This window comes from Quercus robur, chromosome 3, assembly GCF_932294415.1.
Source record: "Quercus robur chromosome 3, dhQueRobu3.1, whole genome shotgun sequence".
In the NCBI taxonomy this organism is placed as follows: domain Eukaryota; kingdom Viridiplantae; phylum Streptophyta; class Magnoliopsida; order Fagales; family Fagaceae; genus Quercus; species Quercus robur.
Genome location: NC_065536.1, coordinates 38,112,464 through 38,135,223, shown reverse-complemented (window position 1 = coordinate 38,135,223; position 22,760 = coordinate 38,112,464). Strand labels below are relative to the sequence as shown.

At 36.1% G+C, this 22,760-nt stretch overlaps 1 protein-coding gene across 1 annotated transcript; it reads right to left on the bottom strand.

The window, feature by feature from the left end:
• Positions 1-15,961: 15,961 nt before the first annotated feature.
• Positions 15,962-21,120, bottom strand: LOC126717963 (GEM-like protein 7). The gene is made up of 4 exons (XM_050419966.1): positions 20,697-21,120; positions 20,541-20,621; positions 19,588-19,862; positions 15,962-16,292 (listed from the first exon to the last, which is right to left on the bottom strand). The coding sequence occupies exons 1-4, from the start codon at positions 20,845-20,847 to the stop codon at positions 16,119-16,121; spliced, it is 681 nt and encodes a 226-aa protein (XP_050275923.1). The 5' UTR covers positions 20,848-21,120; the 3' UTR covers positions 15,962-16,118.
• Between the last annotated feature and the right edge of the window lie 1,640 nt (positions 21,121-22,760).

The following is a 22,760-nucleotide window of genomic DNA, read 5'->3' as shown; positions in this document are numbered from 1 at the left end:
TTCAATCACCAACTAAGAAGGTTGTTGGTTGCAAAGTTCTTCAGTTCATCCAAAACGATGAAGATCAAGAAGATACTTGGTCACAAAACCCTACGGTGCACATACACAGCAACTTCTTCAAGAGAAAGAGATGAACTAAGGCAAGAACTTCGTCTTTGGTCACAATTTGCTTGAACAAAATTTGCTCAAAGCTTGTACAACTTGTGAACACTTTGACGGCCCTTAAACCGATCCTTTTATATATCTAGGTTTAGGAGAAAAGAAGGCCCAAAGACACATTCACGGATTCCAGGAAAATCAGATTGAAATTCTGAAAATCTTAAATCTCGACAGATAGCAGGTGTCAAGCAGCTATCGAGCAGGTGTCGAGCACACCGAATGTAGAGCAGCTTCCTTAAGCTCGATAGATGCAGCTGTCGAGCTTTAATGATTCTGCACTCTAAACTTGTTTTCTTGAACAAACTTGAAAGCTTCAATACTTGATCTTGAAACAAGGTTTCTTGAAGTATTTAAAACATCCTAAATCTACCTAAATACAAGTAAAGTGCGTTTTGTCAAAGGATAAGCCAATTACATAAAATCATGACATATGTTCTTAACTAGTGAAACACATATGTCCTAACAAAAAAATTTCATGGCATCATTGCTCAAAAATTGACTTGTATTGATAAAAAAGTATGAAAAATGGAAGCCAAATGAAAAGCTTTCAATTTATGTAAACACTTTAGTGTGGGGTCATATATGTTCATTTCTACTAATGAGATAGGTCACTTGATTTTGAGCTATTTGTGTATGACTTGATCGAATTGATCATTGAAGCTTCAAACTAGACTATGGACTAGTTCATACTTGATTCACACACACAACACAGAAGTCTAATGTTCAATGAATGGCTATTTCATTTGTGTGATTGTACGTGTTCAAATGTGATTTGTGTATGCTCAATTGCTTGATGATCAAACCTAAAAATATTTTTGAGTGTTTCATGTGTTTCAGGAAGTGATTTTTGTCACTTTATTTCTTACAAGTTTTTCTCAAAATTTCAAATTTTTAGGGTTGAAAAACTCTGTTTTTGGCTTTTTCACGAGTGCTTTTGTGAGTGGCCCCCAGTCGTGAAATTCTTAAGAAATTTCAATTTCTTAAAAATTTCAAGTAGAGAGTTTCGCGAGTCCCTTGCGAGTTCTTTGCAACTTAAACTTGACTCATGAAAATATGCCCTGTGCATTTGCATATTTCGTGAGTAGGCTCGCAACTGTATCGCAAGTCACTGACTCGCGGAATGCAGAAAAACACAGTTTTTAAAGGGCTCGAAATGTCAGTTTTCAAAATGCTTGTCTTTTTGCACTTCCCGACTCCCACACACAAAAACTCACATTTTCCTTCAAAACTCAACCAAACTTCATTGGATTTCATCTTTAAGACTTCATTAAGGTAATTTCTAATCTTTTGAATTCTTTGATTTTGTCTTTGATTTCATAAAACCTAGGGTTGGGTTTGTTTTGTGTTTTAGGTTGGGAAAACTTAATTTTTGCAACATTGTTCTATTTCTTTGATTAGGCTTAGTCCCATTTTGTTTGTTGTTGATTGTGTTGGCCCCATGTGGCATTTTAACATGTATTTAGGCTTGATTTTCACATGTTAATTCATTGTTCGTCACATATGTGAAGTATGTGCATACTAGGTGTTTGATAAAATGCCTTTATGGCTTTTTTTCACTCTTTTGGACTCCGACAAGTACCAAATTTTGGGGTTTACCATATTTATACATGTTTACACATGTTTTGATCTTTGGTTGTGTTTTAAACACTTTTCCCCATGAATGCTCGTTCATGCATTGATCATGCATTACACATGCACAGTTGATGCACCCATAATGCACACACCCTATCACTTGACAAGTTTTGCATACTGTCGACACCTAGGCCTCGAATGGTTAGAAAACCACAGGGCCTTTGTTCAACCACCCGCCGTGGCGATGTTCCCGTGCACGTGGGGCCCATTGGAGGCCCCTCTCGATAATTGTGTGGTTTTGACTCTAAGGGTCTCGAACGAAGCTTCGGGTGCTCTCTCTCTTGGTGGAGGAAGGTTGGTCTACCTTTGGAGGTATGGTCGGAATCTTGGCCAAATTTTAGGTGATTATCAATGGTAAGTGAAGTCACCACTAATCATTGGGTTTTTCTAAGGTGTGATTGGTCACCTGTTTATAGTTGATTTTATTACCGATCATTTTTCCAATCTAATGTGGATGGCAAAAAATCTTGATTCTTGAGTCCAGAAGTTTGGTTACGTGTGGGGACAGTGTTAGGCACCCCACAACGCCTGTCCAAGGACAGTCCTTTGTTTTAATAAAACTTTAATTTTCTAATATTGGCAGTGAAAAACATGATTTTAACATTGGCTTTCGGGGCTTTGCATGCATGGGCTTTGAGGTTTAGCTTTCGAATGGGTGTGGCCCCAATCTATGCTTTCCTAAGTCATTTAGGCAAATACTAGATTTCCACGGTGAAAATTCGGCGACATGTCACCTTACTTTCACGGCGGAAATTAGGCATTGCTTTGCCTTAGATGACATGGACTGTGACAATCACACCGGGATAGGTGAACAGGTATATATATACATACATCATGCACAATGCTAGCACACGGAGCAGGAAAGTAAATGCCTACATTCCTAAAGCATGGCCCAAAATCTACTAAACATAGCTGCTTGGCTCATATCTGCATGCTTGCATCCGAGTCCTTTTTGCTTGCGCCTGGGAGACCATGCCCTAGCTCCATGCGTCCTCACTCTATGTGTGTACATGCAAAGGCAAAGACAAGAAACAAATAGGCAAACAATGGAAAGAAAGAGATGCGTAGATAATACGCAATGGGTATAAAGCAAACAAGCATACAAGCGAAGCAAGCATAGCATGTGGTTAGAGACATGACAAGCAATAAGATAAGCAAGTGAACTAGAAGGCAAACAAACAAGGAAGCAAGCAAACAAGCAAACGAGAAAGAAGGCAAACAAAAGATGGTGTCCGCGGGGGGACAAATGTATGTGTGACTTTCTTACCCTTCATCCATACTATATATACCCTTATTACCCTCAAATGTAGAGAAAGCCATTCAGTGAGAAAAACCCTAGATAGGTTTTCTACAACAATCACACCCATCTTTTTGAGAGAGAGCTACTCATCCTTAGTGAGAAATCATTCTAGCCTCTTCTCCTTCCCTCTCCCATTGTCATACATTGAGAGGAGATTTGTACCCAAACACAACCCACACCTATTCAAAGTGTAGAGAGTGTTTTGGAGCTTGGGAAGTTTTGGGGATTTGCAAAAAGAAGCTGGTGAGGCTTGGCGGATGCAATCAGACGTATTGTGAGATCCGGAAAGCTAGACAAGACACAGATCTAAGAAGCCTTATTGCAGTAGGAGCTTGGAGGGCTTAAGTACATTAGGTAGATTAGGCTTGGAGGGTCTCTTGCTATTCGTGTATCCCAACTTATTGTCTAGTGGATCGATTTACCGCTTAGAAGGTAGCGGAGAGGTTTTTCGCCGAGTTCTTCGGTTTCCTCTTCAATAACACATCGCCATGTTATCTTATGTTTGCACCTATCTTCCTTTACTCTGTGCTTTACTTTTATTTTTTGTTGTTCATGTTTATGCACTAGAGTAGTATCGGTTGATTGCGTTTCATTTAGTCTTATTTCCGCACTTAGATAAGTTATAGTAAAAGCAATCTAGCCGTAATCTTTTAATTTGGGGTCTAAACAGCTTTTGTGTTTTTAACACATTTTCCAGCTTTCACATGGCAATGCCGAGAACTAGAGAGGCTAACACAAGTGTAAGGCATAGAAGAAAGCAAGTATAGACATGCAAATAGGAATGATCCAAACCCTTTTGATATGGGCCATGGTACATGGATGATGACAAAGACCATAGGGTCTAGATCAGTTCTGAACCATTAGGCCAAAACACAAGAAAATGCATTAAAATGAACAAAAGGGCTACAATAGCACATGTAATGACAAACAAGGTCTAGGCCTAAGCACATAAACAAGGCGTAAAGCACGCAAGCACATGAGAGATGGCGTAAGGCATGTAGAACGCATCAATCTAAGCATGTAAATACACCGATCTACGCATATAAGCATGGAGATATGCATGTAGGCATGTGAATGTACATCTAAGCATTTGGATGTAAGCATAAAAACATGGAAGAACACAAATCCAAGCATACAAGCATGTGACGGCATAGACATAGGCATAGGAGCATAGAATATGCATACAAACATGTAGATCTAAGCAAGGCATAGCCGAAGACGTGATATCAAGCATGTAAGCATGTAGACCCAAACATCAACACATGGGAAAGAAAAGTTCTAAGCTTCTAAAGCATGGCATAAAGCATAAAACATGTAGAAGAGGAAACTAACACGTGAACAAACATGGAAGCATATGGGTATAAGCTAAAAAGCTTGCTAAAAGCAAGATAAAGCAAGGAACATGCTAGATAAAGCAATAAATCATGTTATTAAAGCAAGAGCAAGCAAGATAAAAGCTAGATGAAGCTTTGAAGAAAAAAAGGGTATGGATAGTAGCTAAAAAACTACATTCAGACCCCTAAAACCTTAAATCCAAGGTGTAGAACCAAGGGAAAGAAGGATAGGTATAAGAACAATACCTTGTATTTTGGTTAAGAGAAGAATCAAGAGGCTTTGATTTTTTTTTTTTTTTGGTGGGTGTTTTTGTGTGTAGAAATGTGTTTGGAGGAGAGAGGAAGCGTGCAAAAAACATCCAGGAAGAGAGCAGGACCTAGGAAAGTCTCCTTTCTTTTGGTTTGGAGGTGCTTGGGGCCTTTTATAGCCTTGGCATGGATTACGAGGCGATGACCCTTGCAGAGCCGCCACCTTCAAATGATCCTGGATGGGGTTGATCTTGATACCCTTGGAAAGATCTTGACTTCCAATTTCTAAAAAGGTATGGAACTCAAAAATCCAATGGTTGGATCAAAAGTTATGGCTCCTGGAAGTTAGTGGTGCATCGATCCGTGTGTTAACCTGGTTTTCATGATACCTCGGCCATTCTAACTCTGATTTCAACCCATGAATAGTTGTTGGATTGAGAATTTGATAATCTTTACAATGACATTGGTTTCAACCCTTTCTGATGGCCGAATCAAAATTAGGGTTTCTGGGGCCTGTTGGGAGTCAACTTCAGGTCAACTTGGTCAAAGTTATCGTAAATCTCTGAAAAGCTCGGGTTTAATGTAAAACAATGAAAGGTGCTGTTTTGAGGGGATTTTTACTTTGTTTGACTTTCAATCAACCCATGGTTGACTAGGGGTATTTTGGTCATTTTAGGTAAAAAAGGCACTTTGGGTGCTCTGGTGTCCAAACGGGTTACGTCATGTCATTTTGGATCTTCTCGCGGCCCCATGGAGAGAAAATAATATTTTTTATTTTTCGGGGTTCGGCACGCAAATCGAGAGCAGGCAAAATATGGTATCAACACACATTCATGCTAGTTAAGTCTTTTCGGCCTTTTAGCACATATAACATGTTCATGTGTCTTTTTTATGATCATTTGATCCTATTTTAGGGCTTTTTTTTTTTTTTTTTTGCTTGTTTTTGGATTAACTTGAATCTAATCAAGTTTTTTACCATGTTTGTGAATGGTTTGTGCTTGTGTGGCTATTTTATAGATGCCTCATTGATCTCCATGTGGTAAAGAACCTTTGATTGATCTCACATCATCTCTGATATCAAATAAGACACGCCAATCATTGGCGAACTTTGATAAGAAGATTCAAGACTCATTTGGACTCTCTTGTGGTGGAAAGAATTGTGAGGTTTGATACATTCGGATAAACTTTTATCCCTAAAATCTTTGTTGATAAAGATTGGGCTAGCTTGTTTGGTGGATTTTGTTAGGACATATGTGATTCACTTGTTAGGAACATATGTCACTATTTTATGTAATTAGCTAATCTTTTGACAAAACGCACTTTACTTTACGTGGGTAGAACTAGGATGTGTTTAATACTTCAAGAAACTTTGTTTGAAGATCAAGTGTTGAAGCCATGCAAGTCTGTCCAAGATTTAAGTCTGAAAAGTGCCTGTCATTAAAGCTCGACAAGTGGTATACCTGATTAGGGTTAATCTTTGTTGTGTGATCCATTGACCCCTGTTTGTCATGGATAGAGGACAGTCTCTTATTATGCCTTCTTTATTTGATGGCATTAACTATGCACACTGGAAAGTAAGCATGAGAGTTTTCTTGCAGTCTTTAGATAAGAAAGTGTGGCAAGCTATTGAGATAGGCTGAACCAAGCCGAAGGAAGTGTCGGCTGATTGGGATGAGGCCAAGATTAAGGCGGCAAACTTCAATAGTAGGGCGTTGAATGCTTTATTCAGTGTGGTCACTAATGAGGAGTTCAAGAAAAAATCCTCTACTGATACTACTAAGGAAGCATGGACCATTCTCTAGACAACCTATGAGGGAACCAAGGCTGTCAAAGATTCAAAACTTCTGAGGCTCATTACAAGCTTTGAAGAAATCAAGATGGAGGAGGATGAGTCGTTCGATGAGTTCTATGCCAAGCTCAAGGACATAGTGAACTCAACTTTCAATCTTAGGGAAACTATTCCTGAACCCAAGATTGTGAGAAAGGTTCTTAGATCTCTATTTGAGAGATTCCATGCCAAGATCACCGTGACTGAACAATCAAAGGATATTGACAAGATTCCTTTGACAGAGCTGGTTGGTAAATAGCAGACCTACGAGCTAGGGTTAACAAGGAATGGTAAGTCGGGCAAGAGTAAAAGCATGGCTTTGAAGGCCAAAAGCAGTGACACAGATGAGTCTTCAGACGATGAAGATTCTAAGATGAAGTCTTACATCACCAAGCAATTCAAGAAGTTCAGGAAGAATGCCAATGGGAAGGGCTTTAACAAGGACTGTAGGCAATCCAGTTCTTCTCAGTTCAAGAGCCAAGATAAAGGGAAGAAGGATGCTAGGGATAGCGGTCAATACACTGTTCCCTTATGACAGAAGTGCTTTGGATGTCAAGGCTTTGGTTACATGAAACAGGAGTGCCCTACATATCTCAAGACCATTGGAAAGAGCAAATCACTTGTTGCTAGTTTGAGCGACATTAAGCCTGAGGATGATTCCGACAATGAGGATGACAGAATCCTAAATGCCTTCATTGCCACTGTCAAGCCTACTGAGGGGATTGTTGAAGATGTGGATGAAAAAGAGGAATTGGTGAAGTCTAATTTTAAGAAGATGGATGAACAAGATGACATCCACACAGCCTATGCAAAGTTGTACAAAGTCTCAAAGAAGCATGAGAAGATGTATAGGTTGGCCTCCAAAAAGCTTAGTGATGTGGAGCTTGAGCAAGAAGAGCTTTCCACAAAGTTTGATGAAGCCAATCACACTATTGGAGTACTGAGGTTTGAAAATAATTTCTTGGTTGAGAAGACTAAGAAGCTGGAAGCAGATCTGTTTCAAGTCAGAGCTCAATTGGAGAGGACTTCAAATGGAAAGCTTGATGAGATGCTCAGTCTTCAGAAATCTACTTCTGATCGAACCGGTTTAGGGTATGATTTCTCTTCTCCTAGTATTGCTTCTACTAGTTCTACTGTTTTTGTTCCTCTTGCTAATGATGTTGAAATTGAGAACAATAATGTCAAAACTGATTTAGCTAGTGAGAACATAGACAAGGGTAAATCTATCTTAGGAGCACCCCCTAAGCAAGATAAGAAGGAAGCTAAAAACCCTAGGGCTAAGAAGGCTAACTCTCAAAAGCCTAAACAGAAGAAACAACATCTCTGTCATCATTGTGGAGTTGCCAGTCATACACAACCAAATTGCTATAATTGGTTAGCCACTCAATAGAGCAATGGCATGATAGCATCTGGAAGCCAAAATAAGCTTCAATCCTCTCTTGCTCCCCTTGGAGATCTTCTCAAAACCCTCATGTTCCTTTCGAACTTGAACAATTTCAATTCTTCCCCCTCACCACCGGTTCAAGGGTTTAATCAAAGGAAAGGTTCTTCTAAGGTGTGGAAGGTAAAGGGCTCTAAGTGATTCTATCACTTTCTTCTCTCTCTTCATGTTTTTGTTTGTGGTACTTATGTGTTTTGCTTTCAAGTTTTAAGTCAGACTAGTTTTATGCTTTGCTTTGCTTAACATGTTTTTGTTTGTTTATTTTCAGTTTTGTTTATTTAGTTTTTCGTATAAAAAAAATAAAAATCAGAAAAGTACAAAAACAATGTGTGTTTTGTGTACATTGGTACTTGTGTACCTTGGATGGCCATTGAAACAAAGTTTTCTAAATTTTGTATCTTTTGTAGCTTAGATGAGCATCTCTATGCACAACTAAGCAAGTGAGCTTTGTGGCTTGTGTTTGTGATGAGTAAGATTAAGTTATCTCTTGTACTTAACACTCGTATCACTCTTTTTGACGGGAAGGACTAGAAAATCCTAAGAGAAAGGCATAAATAACCATCTCACCACTGTTGCTCACCAATCACGAAATGACATCTATATGCTTCAGCACAGCAAAAGTGCAATGTCAATGACATTTGTGTGCTTCGACATAGCAAAATTGGAATGTCAAATGCTGAACATCATTGGGTATTTCTTTTCTCTCTCTTATATGCCTATGTAAGATTTGCTTGAAATGAAAAATATGCAAAGAAAAATAAAAAGCAAAAAGATCAAAATGCTTTATATATAATTGCAAGCATGTATTATAGGAGATGTAGGAGTTATAGGATGTACCTCGAAGGTGATAGTCCCCATTAAACAATTATGATTATTTGTGAGTTAAAATGATTTTCTCATATCTCAGATCATCATAACATGTATACACTTATGCAATCTTGCAATATTTTTCACACACATCATGCAATATTCTTTGCTACTCTTGATACATGTGCAGGTACAATGTGATTTGGCTATCACAAGGTTTACATGTGTTAATGTATGCTCACTAAACTATCTTAATTTGTTTTTGAAAAATAAAATTGGTTAGACTTGTTTAGTATGTGTGTGTGTTTTGGGATTGATGTGCTTAACTTTTTTTTATTGTTGAGAGATGTTTTTGAAGAGTTCAAAATGATGTTTGGATCCTTGGTTGCGTTGCATGCTTGATTGCATTCATATCTGTGTTTTTCCCTTCTTGAAAAACTATTTTTAAGCAATCTCGACACCTCCTCGACACCTCTCAATACCTAGCCTATTTGTCGAGAATTTTAGTTGATTTTTTATCGCAATCTTGACACCTCTCGATAGCTAGGTGGATCAATCAAGAAATTTCCTGTCTCCTCGATACCTCCTCGATCCATCGAGCTTGCTTTGCTGTGGACACCTCTCGATAGCTACATCTGTCGAAACTTTTAAAGCTTGACACCAGGCTCGATACCTCTCAACACCTCTATCTGTCGAGATTTACTGAGGTTCTATAAATAGATTCTTGTGTGATCCGGACTTCATTTCCTTGATCTCTCTTGATCTGTTCGTGGCTGTTCATCTCCCAAACACTTTACTCTCTCCCTTAAACCTCTTCCTCAAGCATTTTTTCGAGCTTAATCAAGGTTTTCCTCACTTGGTAAGTCTCTAATCCCTCATTTTCATGCATTTCATTCTTTGAAACCTAAGTTTTTGGGATTTTTGCAAAATTTGGGGTTTTTCAAAATCAAAGAGGTTTTTGTAAAATTTTGGGATGGGTTTTGAAGATTTGATCTCAAAAACTTCATGCATTGCATTCCATGTGCATTATAACTGTATTTTCATGCATTTAGTGTGTGTTATACATGTTGAACTGTTTGTGTGCTGGTAGGTTTGAATTGGGCTGAGCCCATGATGCTTTTTACTTTGCATGTTACATGCTTATGCATTTTCATGCATATATACCTTACATTCAATATATTTGTTTATATTTGAATTTTTTAGGACTTTTCTAAGTGATTTTTTCTTCCCCCCTTCTCTCTCTAATTTATGTTAGTGCGTCAATGGCACCAAAACGTAAATCTGCTCTATCCTGGAACCCTCTTCGTTCCGGGGCATCGTCTTCTTCTGATCCTACCTCCTCTTCTATTTGGTTTCATAATGAGGATGCCCGAAAGGACTTCTCAAAGAACTTTTCTCGACGAGGTGTTCATTCGGAACACCGATTCATTTTAGTGGACTTTGCCAACACTGACCTACTTGATGTCATTCATAGTCGTGGTTGGGAATCACTATGTGATGTCCGAGTCACTATCCTTCTGTGCTGATCCAGGAGTTTTACTCCAACATGCATGGACTTGATTCTTTTGTACCTCGCTTTCATACTCATGTTCAAGGTACACGCATTGTTGTCACATCGAAGTTGGTATTCGATGTGCTCCATGTCCCGAGGGTAGAGCATCTTGACTAACCCGGTTGTGAGCATCTGAGGACTGTGTCTAAAGACGAGTTGATTTCCGCTTTTTGTGATCGTCCTGTTGATTAGGGCGATCGTCAGTTTACACCATGTAAGCCCTTTGCTAAAGTTCCTAGATTCATGAACATGATGATGAATTTTGTTTTGCACCCTTTTTCTCACTATTACTCTATCACAGAGCCTCGTGCTTGATTTTTGCTTTCTTTGTTAGAGCATCTTACTATAGATTTTCCTTCACATTTTATTCTTTCTATTATAGATGTGTATAGGGATACGGCTACCCGTGATAAGCTCATTTTCCCTTCGGCTATCACGTGGATTTTATGCCATTTTTCTGTTCCTTTTCCCTCTTTTGACCATTTCCCCATTATGTGTGCCATTGACTCCTTTACCATTAAACGGAGCAAGGCGCAGTTTCGATCGAGGCAGTTTGGTATGACAGCTCCTCCCACTCCTTCAGCTCCATCCACATTCGCTCCCTCATCTTCTATAAGCGGAGTGACACTCGAGGATATCATGGTGTAGCTTCAGTGCATGAATGCTCGCCTTGACACTCTTAGTGATGAGTTGTGTCAGGTGAACACTCGTGTTGGCCGTATTGCTCGACGCTAGGTTGAGATAGGTGGTTATACCATGCCTTCCACTCCTGTGTCCCCTACGGATGAGAGTGATGCTGATGATGCTGATGATGATGATGCTACTGCTTCTGATGACGAGGATGATGGTGATGCTAGCTCACCCAGCGATGACGAGATGTCTACTTGACACTTTTACCCTTTGTCACTACAAAAAGGGGGAGTAGTTTTGGTTATGAGAGTAGTCATACTTAGGGGGAGGGTTAGCATAGGAGATTTTTGCTAGGGTGAGAGTGCACATTGAGGGATGTAGTGAGGATTACTTGTATCTTTTTCTTTCCTTTCTATTTGAGATACATTTATTCTTGTACCTTAGGTCTTGTGACCATTATTGACATACATTGTACTTATTTTCTTTATATGTTGATGTATGTTTCTTTCACCTATCCTTACATGTGTTGTTTCTTTTCTTTCTTTATACACATGGTTCTTATTACTTGTATGCAATCTATTATTTTTGTTTCACATAAAGATGCCTTGATGAGTTTTGTTTAGAGTGTTTCAAAAATATAGGTTGTCAAAGTCTACTTGCCATAAACTCTCTTCTTGCAATATTTTTCAAGAGTTTGTGTTAGGATAGATTTTATTGTATTCAACGAGTATGAGTTGAGTGATTTATGACTTCTCTCATATGTTCATTTGTTTGTGAGATTGTTACGACATATGTGATTCACTTGTTAGGAACATATGTCACTATTATGTAATTGGCTAATTCTTTGACAAAACGCACTTTGCTTATATGTGGGTAGAATTAGGATGTGTTTAATACTTCAAGAAACTTTGTTTCAAGATTAAGTGTTGAAACCATGCAAGTTTGTCTAAGATTCAAGTTTGAAAAGTACCTGTCATTAAATCTCGATAGCTAGCTTGACAGCTAGCCATCTATTGAGCTTGAAGAGTTGTTCCAGCCCTGTGGCTCGACAGCAGCTCGACAGATAGGGTATCTGTTGAGGTTTATGAAAAACAGAATTTCAGATCTGTTTTGACTCTAATCCATGATTATGTGTTTGGGCTTTCTTTTCTTACAACGCTAGACATATAAAAGGATTATTTTAAGGGCTGTCAAAGTGGACATAAGTTGCACAAGTGTTGAGCAAAAGTTTGTTCAAGCAAATTGTGACCAGAGACAGAGTTTGCCCTAGTTCATCATTCTTGTGAAGAAGTTGCTGTATTTGTGCATCGTAGGGTTTTGTGGCCAAGCATCTTCTCGATCTTCATTGTCTAGATGAACTGAAGAACTTTGCAGCCAACAACCTTCTCTAGTTGGTGATTGAAGTCACATACTGGGATTCACGCAATTGCTTAGTCACGTACTGGGAGCCGTGCATTACAAGGAGAGTCGCTACAGAACAAGTCCAATTGGGTATTGGGGTAAGGGATCAACTATAGGTTGGTATAAAGTACTGGGATTCTTTTACTTGTAACCACTTGTTGTGATAATAGTGAATTCTCAAGAGTAGTGACCTTAAAATCACCCGGTGGGGTTTTTGCCGTGTTGGTTTTCCCCATTTTTAAACAAATCACCATGTCAATTTAATTTTCATTGCACTTAGTTTAATTGGTGATTTGTTTGTGCTACCACGCGCTTTGCATGTTAATTTGATTAATTAATAAACTTGGCTAATTAATCAATTAATTAATCATAGGGGGTCAATTTGTTTTTTGGCCTATTAGATTTGAAGATCCTTTTGAAGAGTTGGTCAAAGAATTCTACTCCAACACATGGTTCACTAGAGCTGAATTGAAATGTTGGGTTCGTGGAAAAGACTTTGTCATCACTCTGGACTATCTAGCAAAGATCTTTCACATAAATCATCTGGCAAATGTGGATACATCCCCTTATGATGATAGATTGGCTCCTATTGTTGAAATTCTTGAAACCTTAGGAGCACACTATGAAGTCTCCTCCTCGGGTACACCAATTACCACTTCAAGATTCGAGCCAGAAATGAAGACTCTTACCTTGATCATGCATTCCAGCTTGTACCCTTTGACCAACACGGGTTTCATTAGCATTGGAAGAGCCAAATTCTTATGTGATCTCATTTATGGAGCTCAAATCTACATTTGTGCTCACATCTTTTAGATTTTGGGAAGAACTGCAGGGCGATTAGCTGCAAGGACATGTCTTCCTTTCTGCAGCCTCATCATGGAGATCATGACTCTCAAGGGCATCCATCCTTCTAAAGATGGAAAAATCTTGCCTTTTCAAGATCCAATTTCCTTGTATTCACTCCAAAGTAGCAAGGTTCACTCCTCTATTGAAATGGTAAAGAAGAACCCCTCTAAGCCTCCGAAGAATGGATCCTCCTCTCATGCCTTCCGATTGGGAAAAGCTCAGTTGCTCCTAGTGTCTCCAAACTTCCCAAGACATCTTTTCCGTACACTCCGGAGCCTCAGCCTTCCAGTACTCACTCTCAGCCTGGATCATCTATCCCTCACATGGATAGGATGATGACTTTGATAGAAGGTTTACATGAATGCATTTCTGGACTTGCAAATGTCATGTATTCTCACAATAATCATGTTTAGCTTCGCTTGACCACCATTGAGACACAGTTGGATGAGATTTAGCGCAAGCTCGAGCCAGACCTTTAGATATTTGTGCCAAAAAGGGGGAGAAAGCTTATTGTGAATATTGTGAATATATCATAGAGTAAGGGGGAGAGCATCACAATGCAAGGGGGAGTGCATATAGAAAGGGGGATTACAGTGGGCTCAAAAGAAGAAAGCTAACCTATAACCACACAACTTAGAAGTTCTAACATATGTTTTGCCTATTATGCTTTATTTATAGTGCTTTACTTTAAAGCTTTCAGTACTCTAGTTTACTTTAATTTAAAACTTAGTTTACTTTAGTACTCTGTGTACCTTGGTTTTTATAGCCGTTTCTTGATGTGTTTAGTTATCTATTGCTTCTTGCTTTAGTTTCTTTAATGCGTCATGTGCTTGTTGGACATGCAATTAATTTTTGCACTGCTCTTAATTGCTTGCATGTCTGGATGTTCATTTACTTATTAAATGTTCATTGTGGTCATTTCTTAATAACTTTTCATGTTTGATCAAGTTATGCTATATGTTCATATATCTATTGCCTATCTTCAATGCATTCTACTTGTTCTTTATGCATGCCTTTTATTCTACTTGTCTTGTTTTTAATAAAGTTATTTGTTATGTGCAAGTGTTTCAAGATACAGGTGTATATGGTTCAAGTACTTCATAGATCTTAGATTTAGGTGTGAGTGAGTTTTGCCTCTGTTCCCATGCTTATGTTTTAAGTCTAGAGTCTATTTAGAGGTTTTGCCATAGAATAGCCAAAGGGGTAGATTGTAAAGTTGTTATTTACAACTATGTGTTTTGTTGGCTTTAATTCCATGTCAAATTCAATTGTAATTTTGTTCAATCATTTCACTGTATTTTTGTGGGATTTAATGTAAGGGCTGTGTGTGAGAGTTTGGTGAAGAATCTATAAAGAAGTGGTTTTTGCAACTTGACTCGCAACTGACCCGTGACTCAGGCTAAGTTGTGAGTGACCCACGAAACTCACTGCCTGTTGCTTTTTGGAGTGTGACTTTTCCCATTCTTTACCAACACTATATAAACCCTCATTACCCGTGAAATGTAAGAAGAAAGAGTATTTTCTAAAGAAAATTTGAGAGAGAAACCCTATCCAAACACTTGAGAGTTAGAGATTGTTTTACCCACAATCCTTTACATCATTTCTCAAAAGTTTCCATCTACTCCCACCTCTCCATCTACACATCCTTGAGAGGTTCTTAGCCCAAACACTTACCTCGCCCATTTTGAGTGTTGAGAGAAGTTTTGGTGCCTTTGGGAGCATTGGAAGAAGCCATTGGGTGGCGGATGCAATCGGGTGGAATTACGGGATCCGGATAACAGGTGAAGACAAGACTCTGAGAAGTCCATTGGTAGCAGGAGCTTAGAGGGCTCAAGTATATTGGGTAGATAGGCTTGGAGGGTCTTTTTGATATTTGTGTACTCCAACTTATTCACTAATGGATCAATTTTGGCTTGGAGGGCCGCGGAGAGATTTTTCACTGAGTACTTTGGTTTCCTCTTTGATAACACATCTCAGTGTTATCTTGTGTTTACATATCTCTTCCCTACTCTTTAAGTTTTACATTTATTTCTTATTGCACTTGCTTATGACTTAGAGTAGTGTTACCGGTTTATTGCACGTGCTTTACTCTTGTTCCGCACTTAGATAAGTTAAAGTAAAAGCTGTTAAGCTGTAATTTGAAATTAGGGGTCTAAACAAGCATTAGTGTTTTCACACTAATTGAGGTTTCAACAACTATTCATACTAGTGGATTTTTTCAATGGGTGGTCAGCAGAGAGGTTTTTATGCTCGGGTGATCGGGTTTTCCTCTTTGATAACCATCTTGGTATTTTCGTGTGGTTTGTTTTATTGTTTGCATTTTCATATTGCTCTTTTTACTTGCTTTAGTTTGTTCTTAATCTTGCTTGCAATATGAAACTTGACGAAATGCGTATATTGGACTAAGTTGTTAGTTTAATATTAAAAGTGATTAAGTTGTAAAACTTTGTCTTAAGGGTTCTAAATACTTGCTTAAGATAATATAGCATATTTGAAATATAAAAAAGTGATATTCGCTCTACTACTAACCATATGAGTTTGTTTCTCAAAAAAAAGAAAAAAAAAGAAAAAAAAGAATGGGTAATTGTCCCACATTACTTAAGAGAGTGTGTTGTGTGTAGTATAACTTGCCTCACCCTCCCTTAAAAGTTACCATTGCTTTTGCGTGAAGTTGTGGTGTGCCTTTGTGTTAGAACCCCTTTCCCTCTCCCTTGTGTGTGTGTGTTTGTTTCTCAAAAAAAAAAAAAAAAAAAAAAAAAACTAACCATATGAATAGACAAAATTGGTTCAAGAACTAAAATTAAGACCATCTTATCATTAATTGAGGTATATACGGTGTCTATAATTAATTTGACCGTTTCTTAATTTATGTAAATACAATTACTTCAGAGGTAGAAACATTTGTGTTTGAGGAACTTAATGAGTGACATGTAATTTCTCTAAGCTTGAGAGATTGCCTGCTGAAGAAATTTCAAAGCTTTCTGATAATTTAAGAAACCCATGAACCAGAATTCAAAGTTGTCCACAGTTAATATTTCTATGTACTTTTGTGAAGGCTTCTTTACATTCTCACTTTGTTCCACTCTCTTTATCTTCTTAAGTGGGATCATTACCTGCACAATTATATGTCAAATAAGATATCACTAGTTGCTAACCTATGCAATGGATGGAATAGCTATTGAATGAGGTTCAGGAAAAAAAAAAAAAAAAAAAAAAAAACATTATTTTTGAGTTGGAGTAGTAAGCAAAAATGCATGAAATTAAAAAAAAAAAAATGATATTGAAAGAAATAGCACAAAGTTTTATTAGTTAGACAGAATAAAAAAAAATATGCTATTTTATTTATTAGTTATTTTGGGGGAAGGAACAAGAGACAGAATATTGCGTCTCTAGTTTAGTTTGGGTTGTATATATAGGTATATATAAGATAAGTTGTAATATATATGTCAAAAAGTGCCTATTGGTTGAAAATGTGCTTATTAAATGAAAATGTGTCTATTGAGTGAAAATATGCCTATTGACCAAAAAAGTGTTTATTGAATGAAAATGTATCTACCAAAAGGTGTTTATTGACATGTCATAACCCTTTATATTGGATATATGAAAAGGTGCCTATTGACCTTAAATGTGTTAATTGGTTGAAAATGTGCATATTAGCTGAAAAGGTGTATAGTGAATCAGAAAATGTCTATTGAAAGGTCATAACCCTTTATATTGGATATACCAAAAGGTGCCTATTAACCAGAAAGATGCCTATTGGCCGAAAAAATGCCTATTGAATGAAAATGTGCTTATTGACCTAAAAGATGTCTATTGGTCGAAAATGTGCCTATTGAATGAAAATGTGTCTATTGATCGAAAATGTGCTTATTGAATATTTCCAGATAAGTTGTAATATACAAGATAGGTTGTAATATACAAGATAGGTTGTAATATATATACCAAAATGCGCCTATTGAAAGGTTATAACCCTTCAAATTGGATATATCAAAAGGTGCCTATTGAAACGTAATAACCCTTCATATTAGATATACCAAAATGTATTTATTAAAATGTCATAACCATTCATATTGGATATATATTAAAGGTGCCTATTGAATGAATATGTACTTATTAACCGAAAAGGTGCCTATAGTATTGAACGAAAATGTGTCTATTGATTAAAAATGTGCCTATTGATCAAAAAGGTGCTTATTGAATGAAAATGTTTCTATTGACCGAAAAGTTGCATATTAAATGAAATGATGTCTATTGAAGGTTTATAATCATTTGGGTATAAATGGTAGTTCATATTCATTTGATAACTTTTTCTCAACTTCTTCTCTTTCATCTTTCTTTTAACGCTTTACAAATGCTTTTCTTCTCAAATTTCACATTCTCCTCCATACGTCTTATTGATGTTTTTCTTGTTGATGACTGTTTTTTGGTTTAACATATATATCTTATATAAATATTTTATTCTTGCCAAATTTCAACTTCCCGTATCTTCTAATGATCTAATCTTAAAAGAACCTTTTTTTTTTTTACTCTCATTTATTGTCCTCCACGCATTCACTATTATTTTTATTTTTATTTTTTTTCTTTGTTCTAGTTTATCCCTTCCATGTATTTTTTTTCTTTTTTTGTCTTATCATATTTCATTTTACTTTTATCTTTTAATCAAAATAGAAGTCTTATCCTCTTTCAATGTTGCACGCTTCTCAAAAGTAAATTTGAATGCTGCACTTCTTTTACTAAAGGAGTCTAGTTTCAACTTTCACATGAAAAAGAGAAAAACAATAAGAGGGAGAGAGAGGGAGGGAGAAAGTAAAGAAGAAGATGCAGTGCAGAAGACACTAATGGATGCTGGTGAAAATGAAGAAGAAGAGGCAACATGAAAGCAAAGAAAAAAGAAAAAAGAGAAAAAGAGAGATCAAAAATCTAAGATCATCATAGATACCTTTAGATCAATCTAACCAAAATAACCAAATCTAAATTTGTCTATTTAAAATAACTTTACCAGTTCCTATTGTGGGGTGCTGGCCTAAACAGGAATACTTTCTTGACGGTAGTAGTGTCCTCAGATTTCTCCCACATTTTTTTTTTCCTTAGGCCTTAATAATGTATTATTTCTACAACATTTTTTGTTTTAATATATATATATATATATATATATTAAGAGAATTCAGAAAGTTAATTATTGTTTTTTTTTTCTGTCAAAAATACCCCTAAATTAATTAACCAATAACTTAAAAATGAAGTTAAAATAGTAAATTGACAAAATAAAGTTAGTTATTACTTTTTTTTACTGTAAAAAATAACACTATCTAAAACTTAAAAATGGGGTTAAAATAATAAATTCCTACTTCTACGTTGAAATGTCTTCCTACTTCTAATAAACTTCTGCTTTTACATTAATTTAAATTCCTACTTCTACTCACTAACTCCCTACAAAAGTAGGATCACTCTTTTGTTAGTTTTAAAACTCCTCCAATCTACAAAACTCACCCCATGTATTCATATATATATATATATATATATATATATTTACTTCATCATGATGTTTTTGTTTCTTATGTCCCCCTTTTTTTCATTTTTTTATTTTATTTTATTACTCTAATCTCATGTTTTTATTTTGCCAAATCTTTTCTTTTTTATTTAAAAAAAAAAAAAAAAAAGACTCCCACTATAAAACTAGTACTATAATTTCTATCCATCCTTATCATCTCAACATCCCCATTAAAAAGCAATTACTACTATGTAATTTCTCACACTTTTATTTTTATTTTTCACTTTCTCACTCATGATCTCCATATTATCACTAACCTCCACATTTGTTAGTCAATTTTATATTTATCTTATATTTGTGAAGGCTAAGTTTCATTCTCATGTTTCTTTTTCTCTATTAAACTCGTTTGACAATTTGTGCTTTTCAATGGTTATTTTTTAAAATTAAGCCAAAATTTAGCAACTAATTGATGACTTTAGTGGATTTGATGTTAGGGACACATTTTACGGGGTTTGAAATTGAGATTAGCAAATGCAATCAAGACTCAAACCATTCGTTGAGCAAACACGTATCTTCCAAAATTCTTGGTAATATTGATTTATGTATTTATGGGGGAAATAATTTCTTCATCACATCCTTAGGGTTTTTATTTTTTATTTATTTATTGGAAAAAGTAGAAATCCTAAATTAATAAATGCAAATTATTAATATTTACTCAGAAAATAGAAGAGCCTAGTATATATTATGCACTTACTGAAACTAAACCAATAAAACGAAAAGGCACAACTATTTGGTGTTTTTAAAAGTAGAAGTAGCATAAATTTATATAGCCACGTGGTGCAATAAGAAATGATCAGCAAAAAGTCAAACGTTTCGATTATTAGTTATTATATAGACATAGATATAATCATGTGACTTACCTTGTAATGGGCTCTAATTAATTCTCCTCTTTGGGACGAGATTTTGATAGATCTCTCACTGCAAAAGGCAACCTTGTCGGTGGAGACAAAGAGGAGTCCTGCTATAGGACCGGTTGTGGTTGATATGTAACATTGGGAAGCCTTCAATAGTTTTTCTCCTTCTCTAACACTAAATAACTGTTTGAAGATTTTATCCACTCCACCTACTTGAATAACTTTCGCTCCCAAGCTCAACTTTCCCTTCACAGTTTCAGTTATCTTGGGCCCCAATCTCACTGCAATTTCATAGCAGTTAAAGTAAAATTTCTTGTGATTAATGAATTTAATACATGCTTAGGCTATGTTTTTGGTTGTTGACTATATGAAGCGAAGAACAGCAATGATTGACTTTGGCATTTGATTACTTGCAGAAGTGTGATAGGAAGAAGACCAATAAATTATCAAAATAGTGATCAATGATTAAATTTACTCTTTCCTGACAACCAAAGGACAAATATTATTTTATCATGTCACAGGAGACAATAGACTTTATTTAACCACTATCAGCTATAAACTTTCAGTTTCGTTAATTTTCTCGTATTTTCTGTCTAAGATTTTAGAGTATGAACATAAAATTAAACGTAGTAGCCTCCGGGAGAATAGAGTGTTATCAATCAATTTTTATATCAATGTAATTTTCTGAGAATTGTTTTTTTCTTTCAGGTAGAATTAGAGGATTGCTAGTGGACGATTGTATGTCTGGTTATTTTATCAGTTGCGAAGTTGGACATGAATTAATACGCGCTTCTGTCAAATCTTAAAAGAGTATGCTCTCTCATCTCTTCATCTTTCGTGCCAACTAAACAAAAATCATTGGTGGAATCTATTATCTATATCACTAAAACAACTGTGGATTACACTACACGAAAGGCAACAAAAATTCAGGAACTAGAAAGCAAAGCAATGGAAACTACCATGATCCCGAACTCCAAGTGCTAAATTGTCTGCTTTCTTTGCAAGTTTATGCATCATATTAATCACTGTATCTGCTGTACCTGCAACATGAAGAGCAATTCAATTTTAAAATACCTGTGTGTGTGTATGAGATTAAGAGAGAGATAGATTCTTACTTTGTTTCCATGTGGGAGGTTCAGTTGCAGGAGGGTGCATATGATGTTGGCTAGCAGCAGGCTCAGGCAACAAGAAGTATCCTTTTGATGACCCCTCAACTGAGCTTACTGGAATTCCAATAACAGTCTCTGCAATCGGGTTCTTCATCATATTCAATAATTGGCTACAGATACAATTCACTTCGGTCAATGAAATTGCTTTATTGGGTCAAGTTGTGCAGAATGTTCACGTCTGGCAGAGACTAAGAAAGAGAATTTTCTCAGGTTCATATAATTCTGTATTCCACATGTATTTAAAAAGGTTGATATGGCATTGGTAGGTGATTGATTCTACCTTTTTTTTGTTGTGTGAGTCATCATCTATGGCTCAGCAAACAAGAATAAAGTCACAGATAGAGACTCTTAAAGATGACAATTCCTTAAGAAAATTTATTAGGTAGATGGTACGATTGGTAGCTTTTATAGAATAAAATTGTGTAAAAGTTTTTTAAGTCTTCTGTCACGTTCTTCCTTTTTAGTATAGGTGGATTTTGTTTTCTTAATAATGTCGGTTAGAACGGTCCAATTAATTTGATAAAAAAAAAAAAAAAAATGGAACGGTCCAATTAAATAATTAAAGTTAATAATAAAAAGTGGGACGCGGTTAGAATTAGAACCTTGGACTTGCCAGACACGGTTAGAATTAAATTAGTACCTTGGATTTGACTCAAAATCGGTCATACTCATATGCATACCGTAGATAGACAGCTCTTTGGTATATTCTTATTTCTGACCATGAATTTGAAAATTAGATGCATAAAGCTCCTCTTCATTGTAAGTGGATACTATATAATAGTCAAAGAAGTTCAATATTATAACCTTGTGTTTTTAACAATAGCAATTCAGGGTTTGAATCCCCTCTCTTTGGCACTTAAAATATATATTAATGAAAAAAATGAATTCTACATATTTTTGGAACCCTTGAACACAGAATTCCAATTTTTATTGGAATGACAAGTTTTACATTAATAAGTCATGATATGGTCAAGTCAATTAAGGTATTGAACGAACCAATTGATCCAACATTTATTTTACAAATAATCTGACTGTATGGATTAGAAAAAGGCAGTTTACAAGAAATTTCATTGAAATTTGTTTTTGTTTATTTATTTATTTAATCTTCACACGCAATCAGTGGAAAAAGACATCTTATAGTATTGGGAAATCAAACACATTTTGGGGTTAGTTGGCAACTTTATATCATACAAATCCTAGCATTAATTGCATCAATAATAATGATCACGTCATGTATTCAAATTCTGACTGTGTAAGGACGTGGCGTAAAAGCTTTATGAGCTGGCATATGGACTTTGTGATGGAAACCTTATTTAATACCAATGGGAAAAGAGACAAACTATAAGTAAGATCTTTCCAACTAATTATGCTAAAAGGAAAATATATTAGTGAATTCACAACTTAGTTGAATGAATATATATGCACTAGATTTTGTTGCTGGACCGGATTGATTTGCCTTGCATTTTCTCCCGAGTCCGGAATTGCCTCGATGAGTGTGGACTTTGAATTTTCCATTGACCTTAACGAATGAATATATAAGCTCCCATGGAAGTAGGATTTAGAAATACCCACACAGAATACAGTTACAGCAGTGTTGGAAGAAGTTGAAGGCTCATTGTATTTTCTTCAGGACAGACAATAGTTAAGGTTTATTTTTTTATTGAGAAAAAATGTCATGACACCACCTAAACTTTGAGGCAGTTGCCAAAAAGCGCGATGACATCTATTAACAAAAGTCAAGGTCTAGTTAACAAATGTTTGGAGACAATAGTTAAGGTTTAGTTTTTTTATTGGGAAAAAATGCCATGACACTTCCTAACTTTGAGGTAGTTGCCATAACACACTTTGAACTTTTATTTCAACCAATTTAGTATTTGAACTTTACACATGTGCCAAATTGACCCATTCTGCCCTTTATAAGAGCATTCTCATCAAATGTGCTAAAACTGTTAAATGCTATTTTTGTTAGCATTTTTAACACCTTAAGTCATAAAAACACACCCATAATAA

Bases quoted from the DNA above. Each gene is read 5' to 3' on its own strand.
- LOC126717963 (XM_050419966.1), bottom strand. From the start codon at position 20,847: ATGATGAAGAACCCGATTGCAGAGACTGTTATTGGAATTCCAGTAAGC. The intron at 20,622-20,696 runs GTAAGAATCTAT...TTCATGTTGCAG, and splicing joins ACCTCCCACATGGAAACAAA to GTACAGCAGATACAGTGATT. The intron at 19,863-20,540 runs GTAGTTTCCATT...ATGAAATTGCAG, and splicing joins ACTTGGAGTTCGGGATCATG to TGAGATTGGGGCCCAAGATA.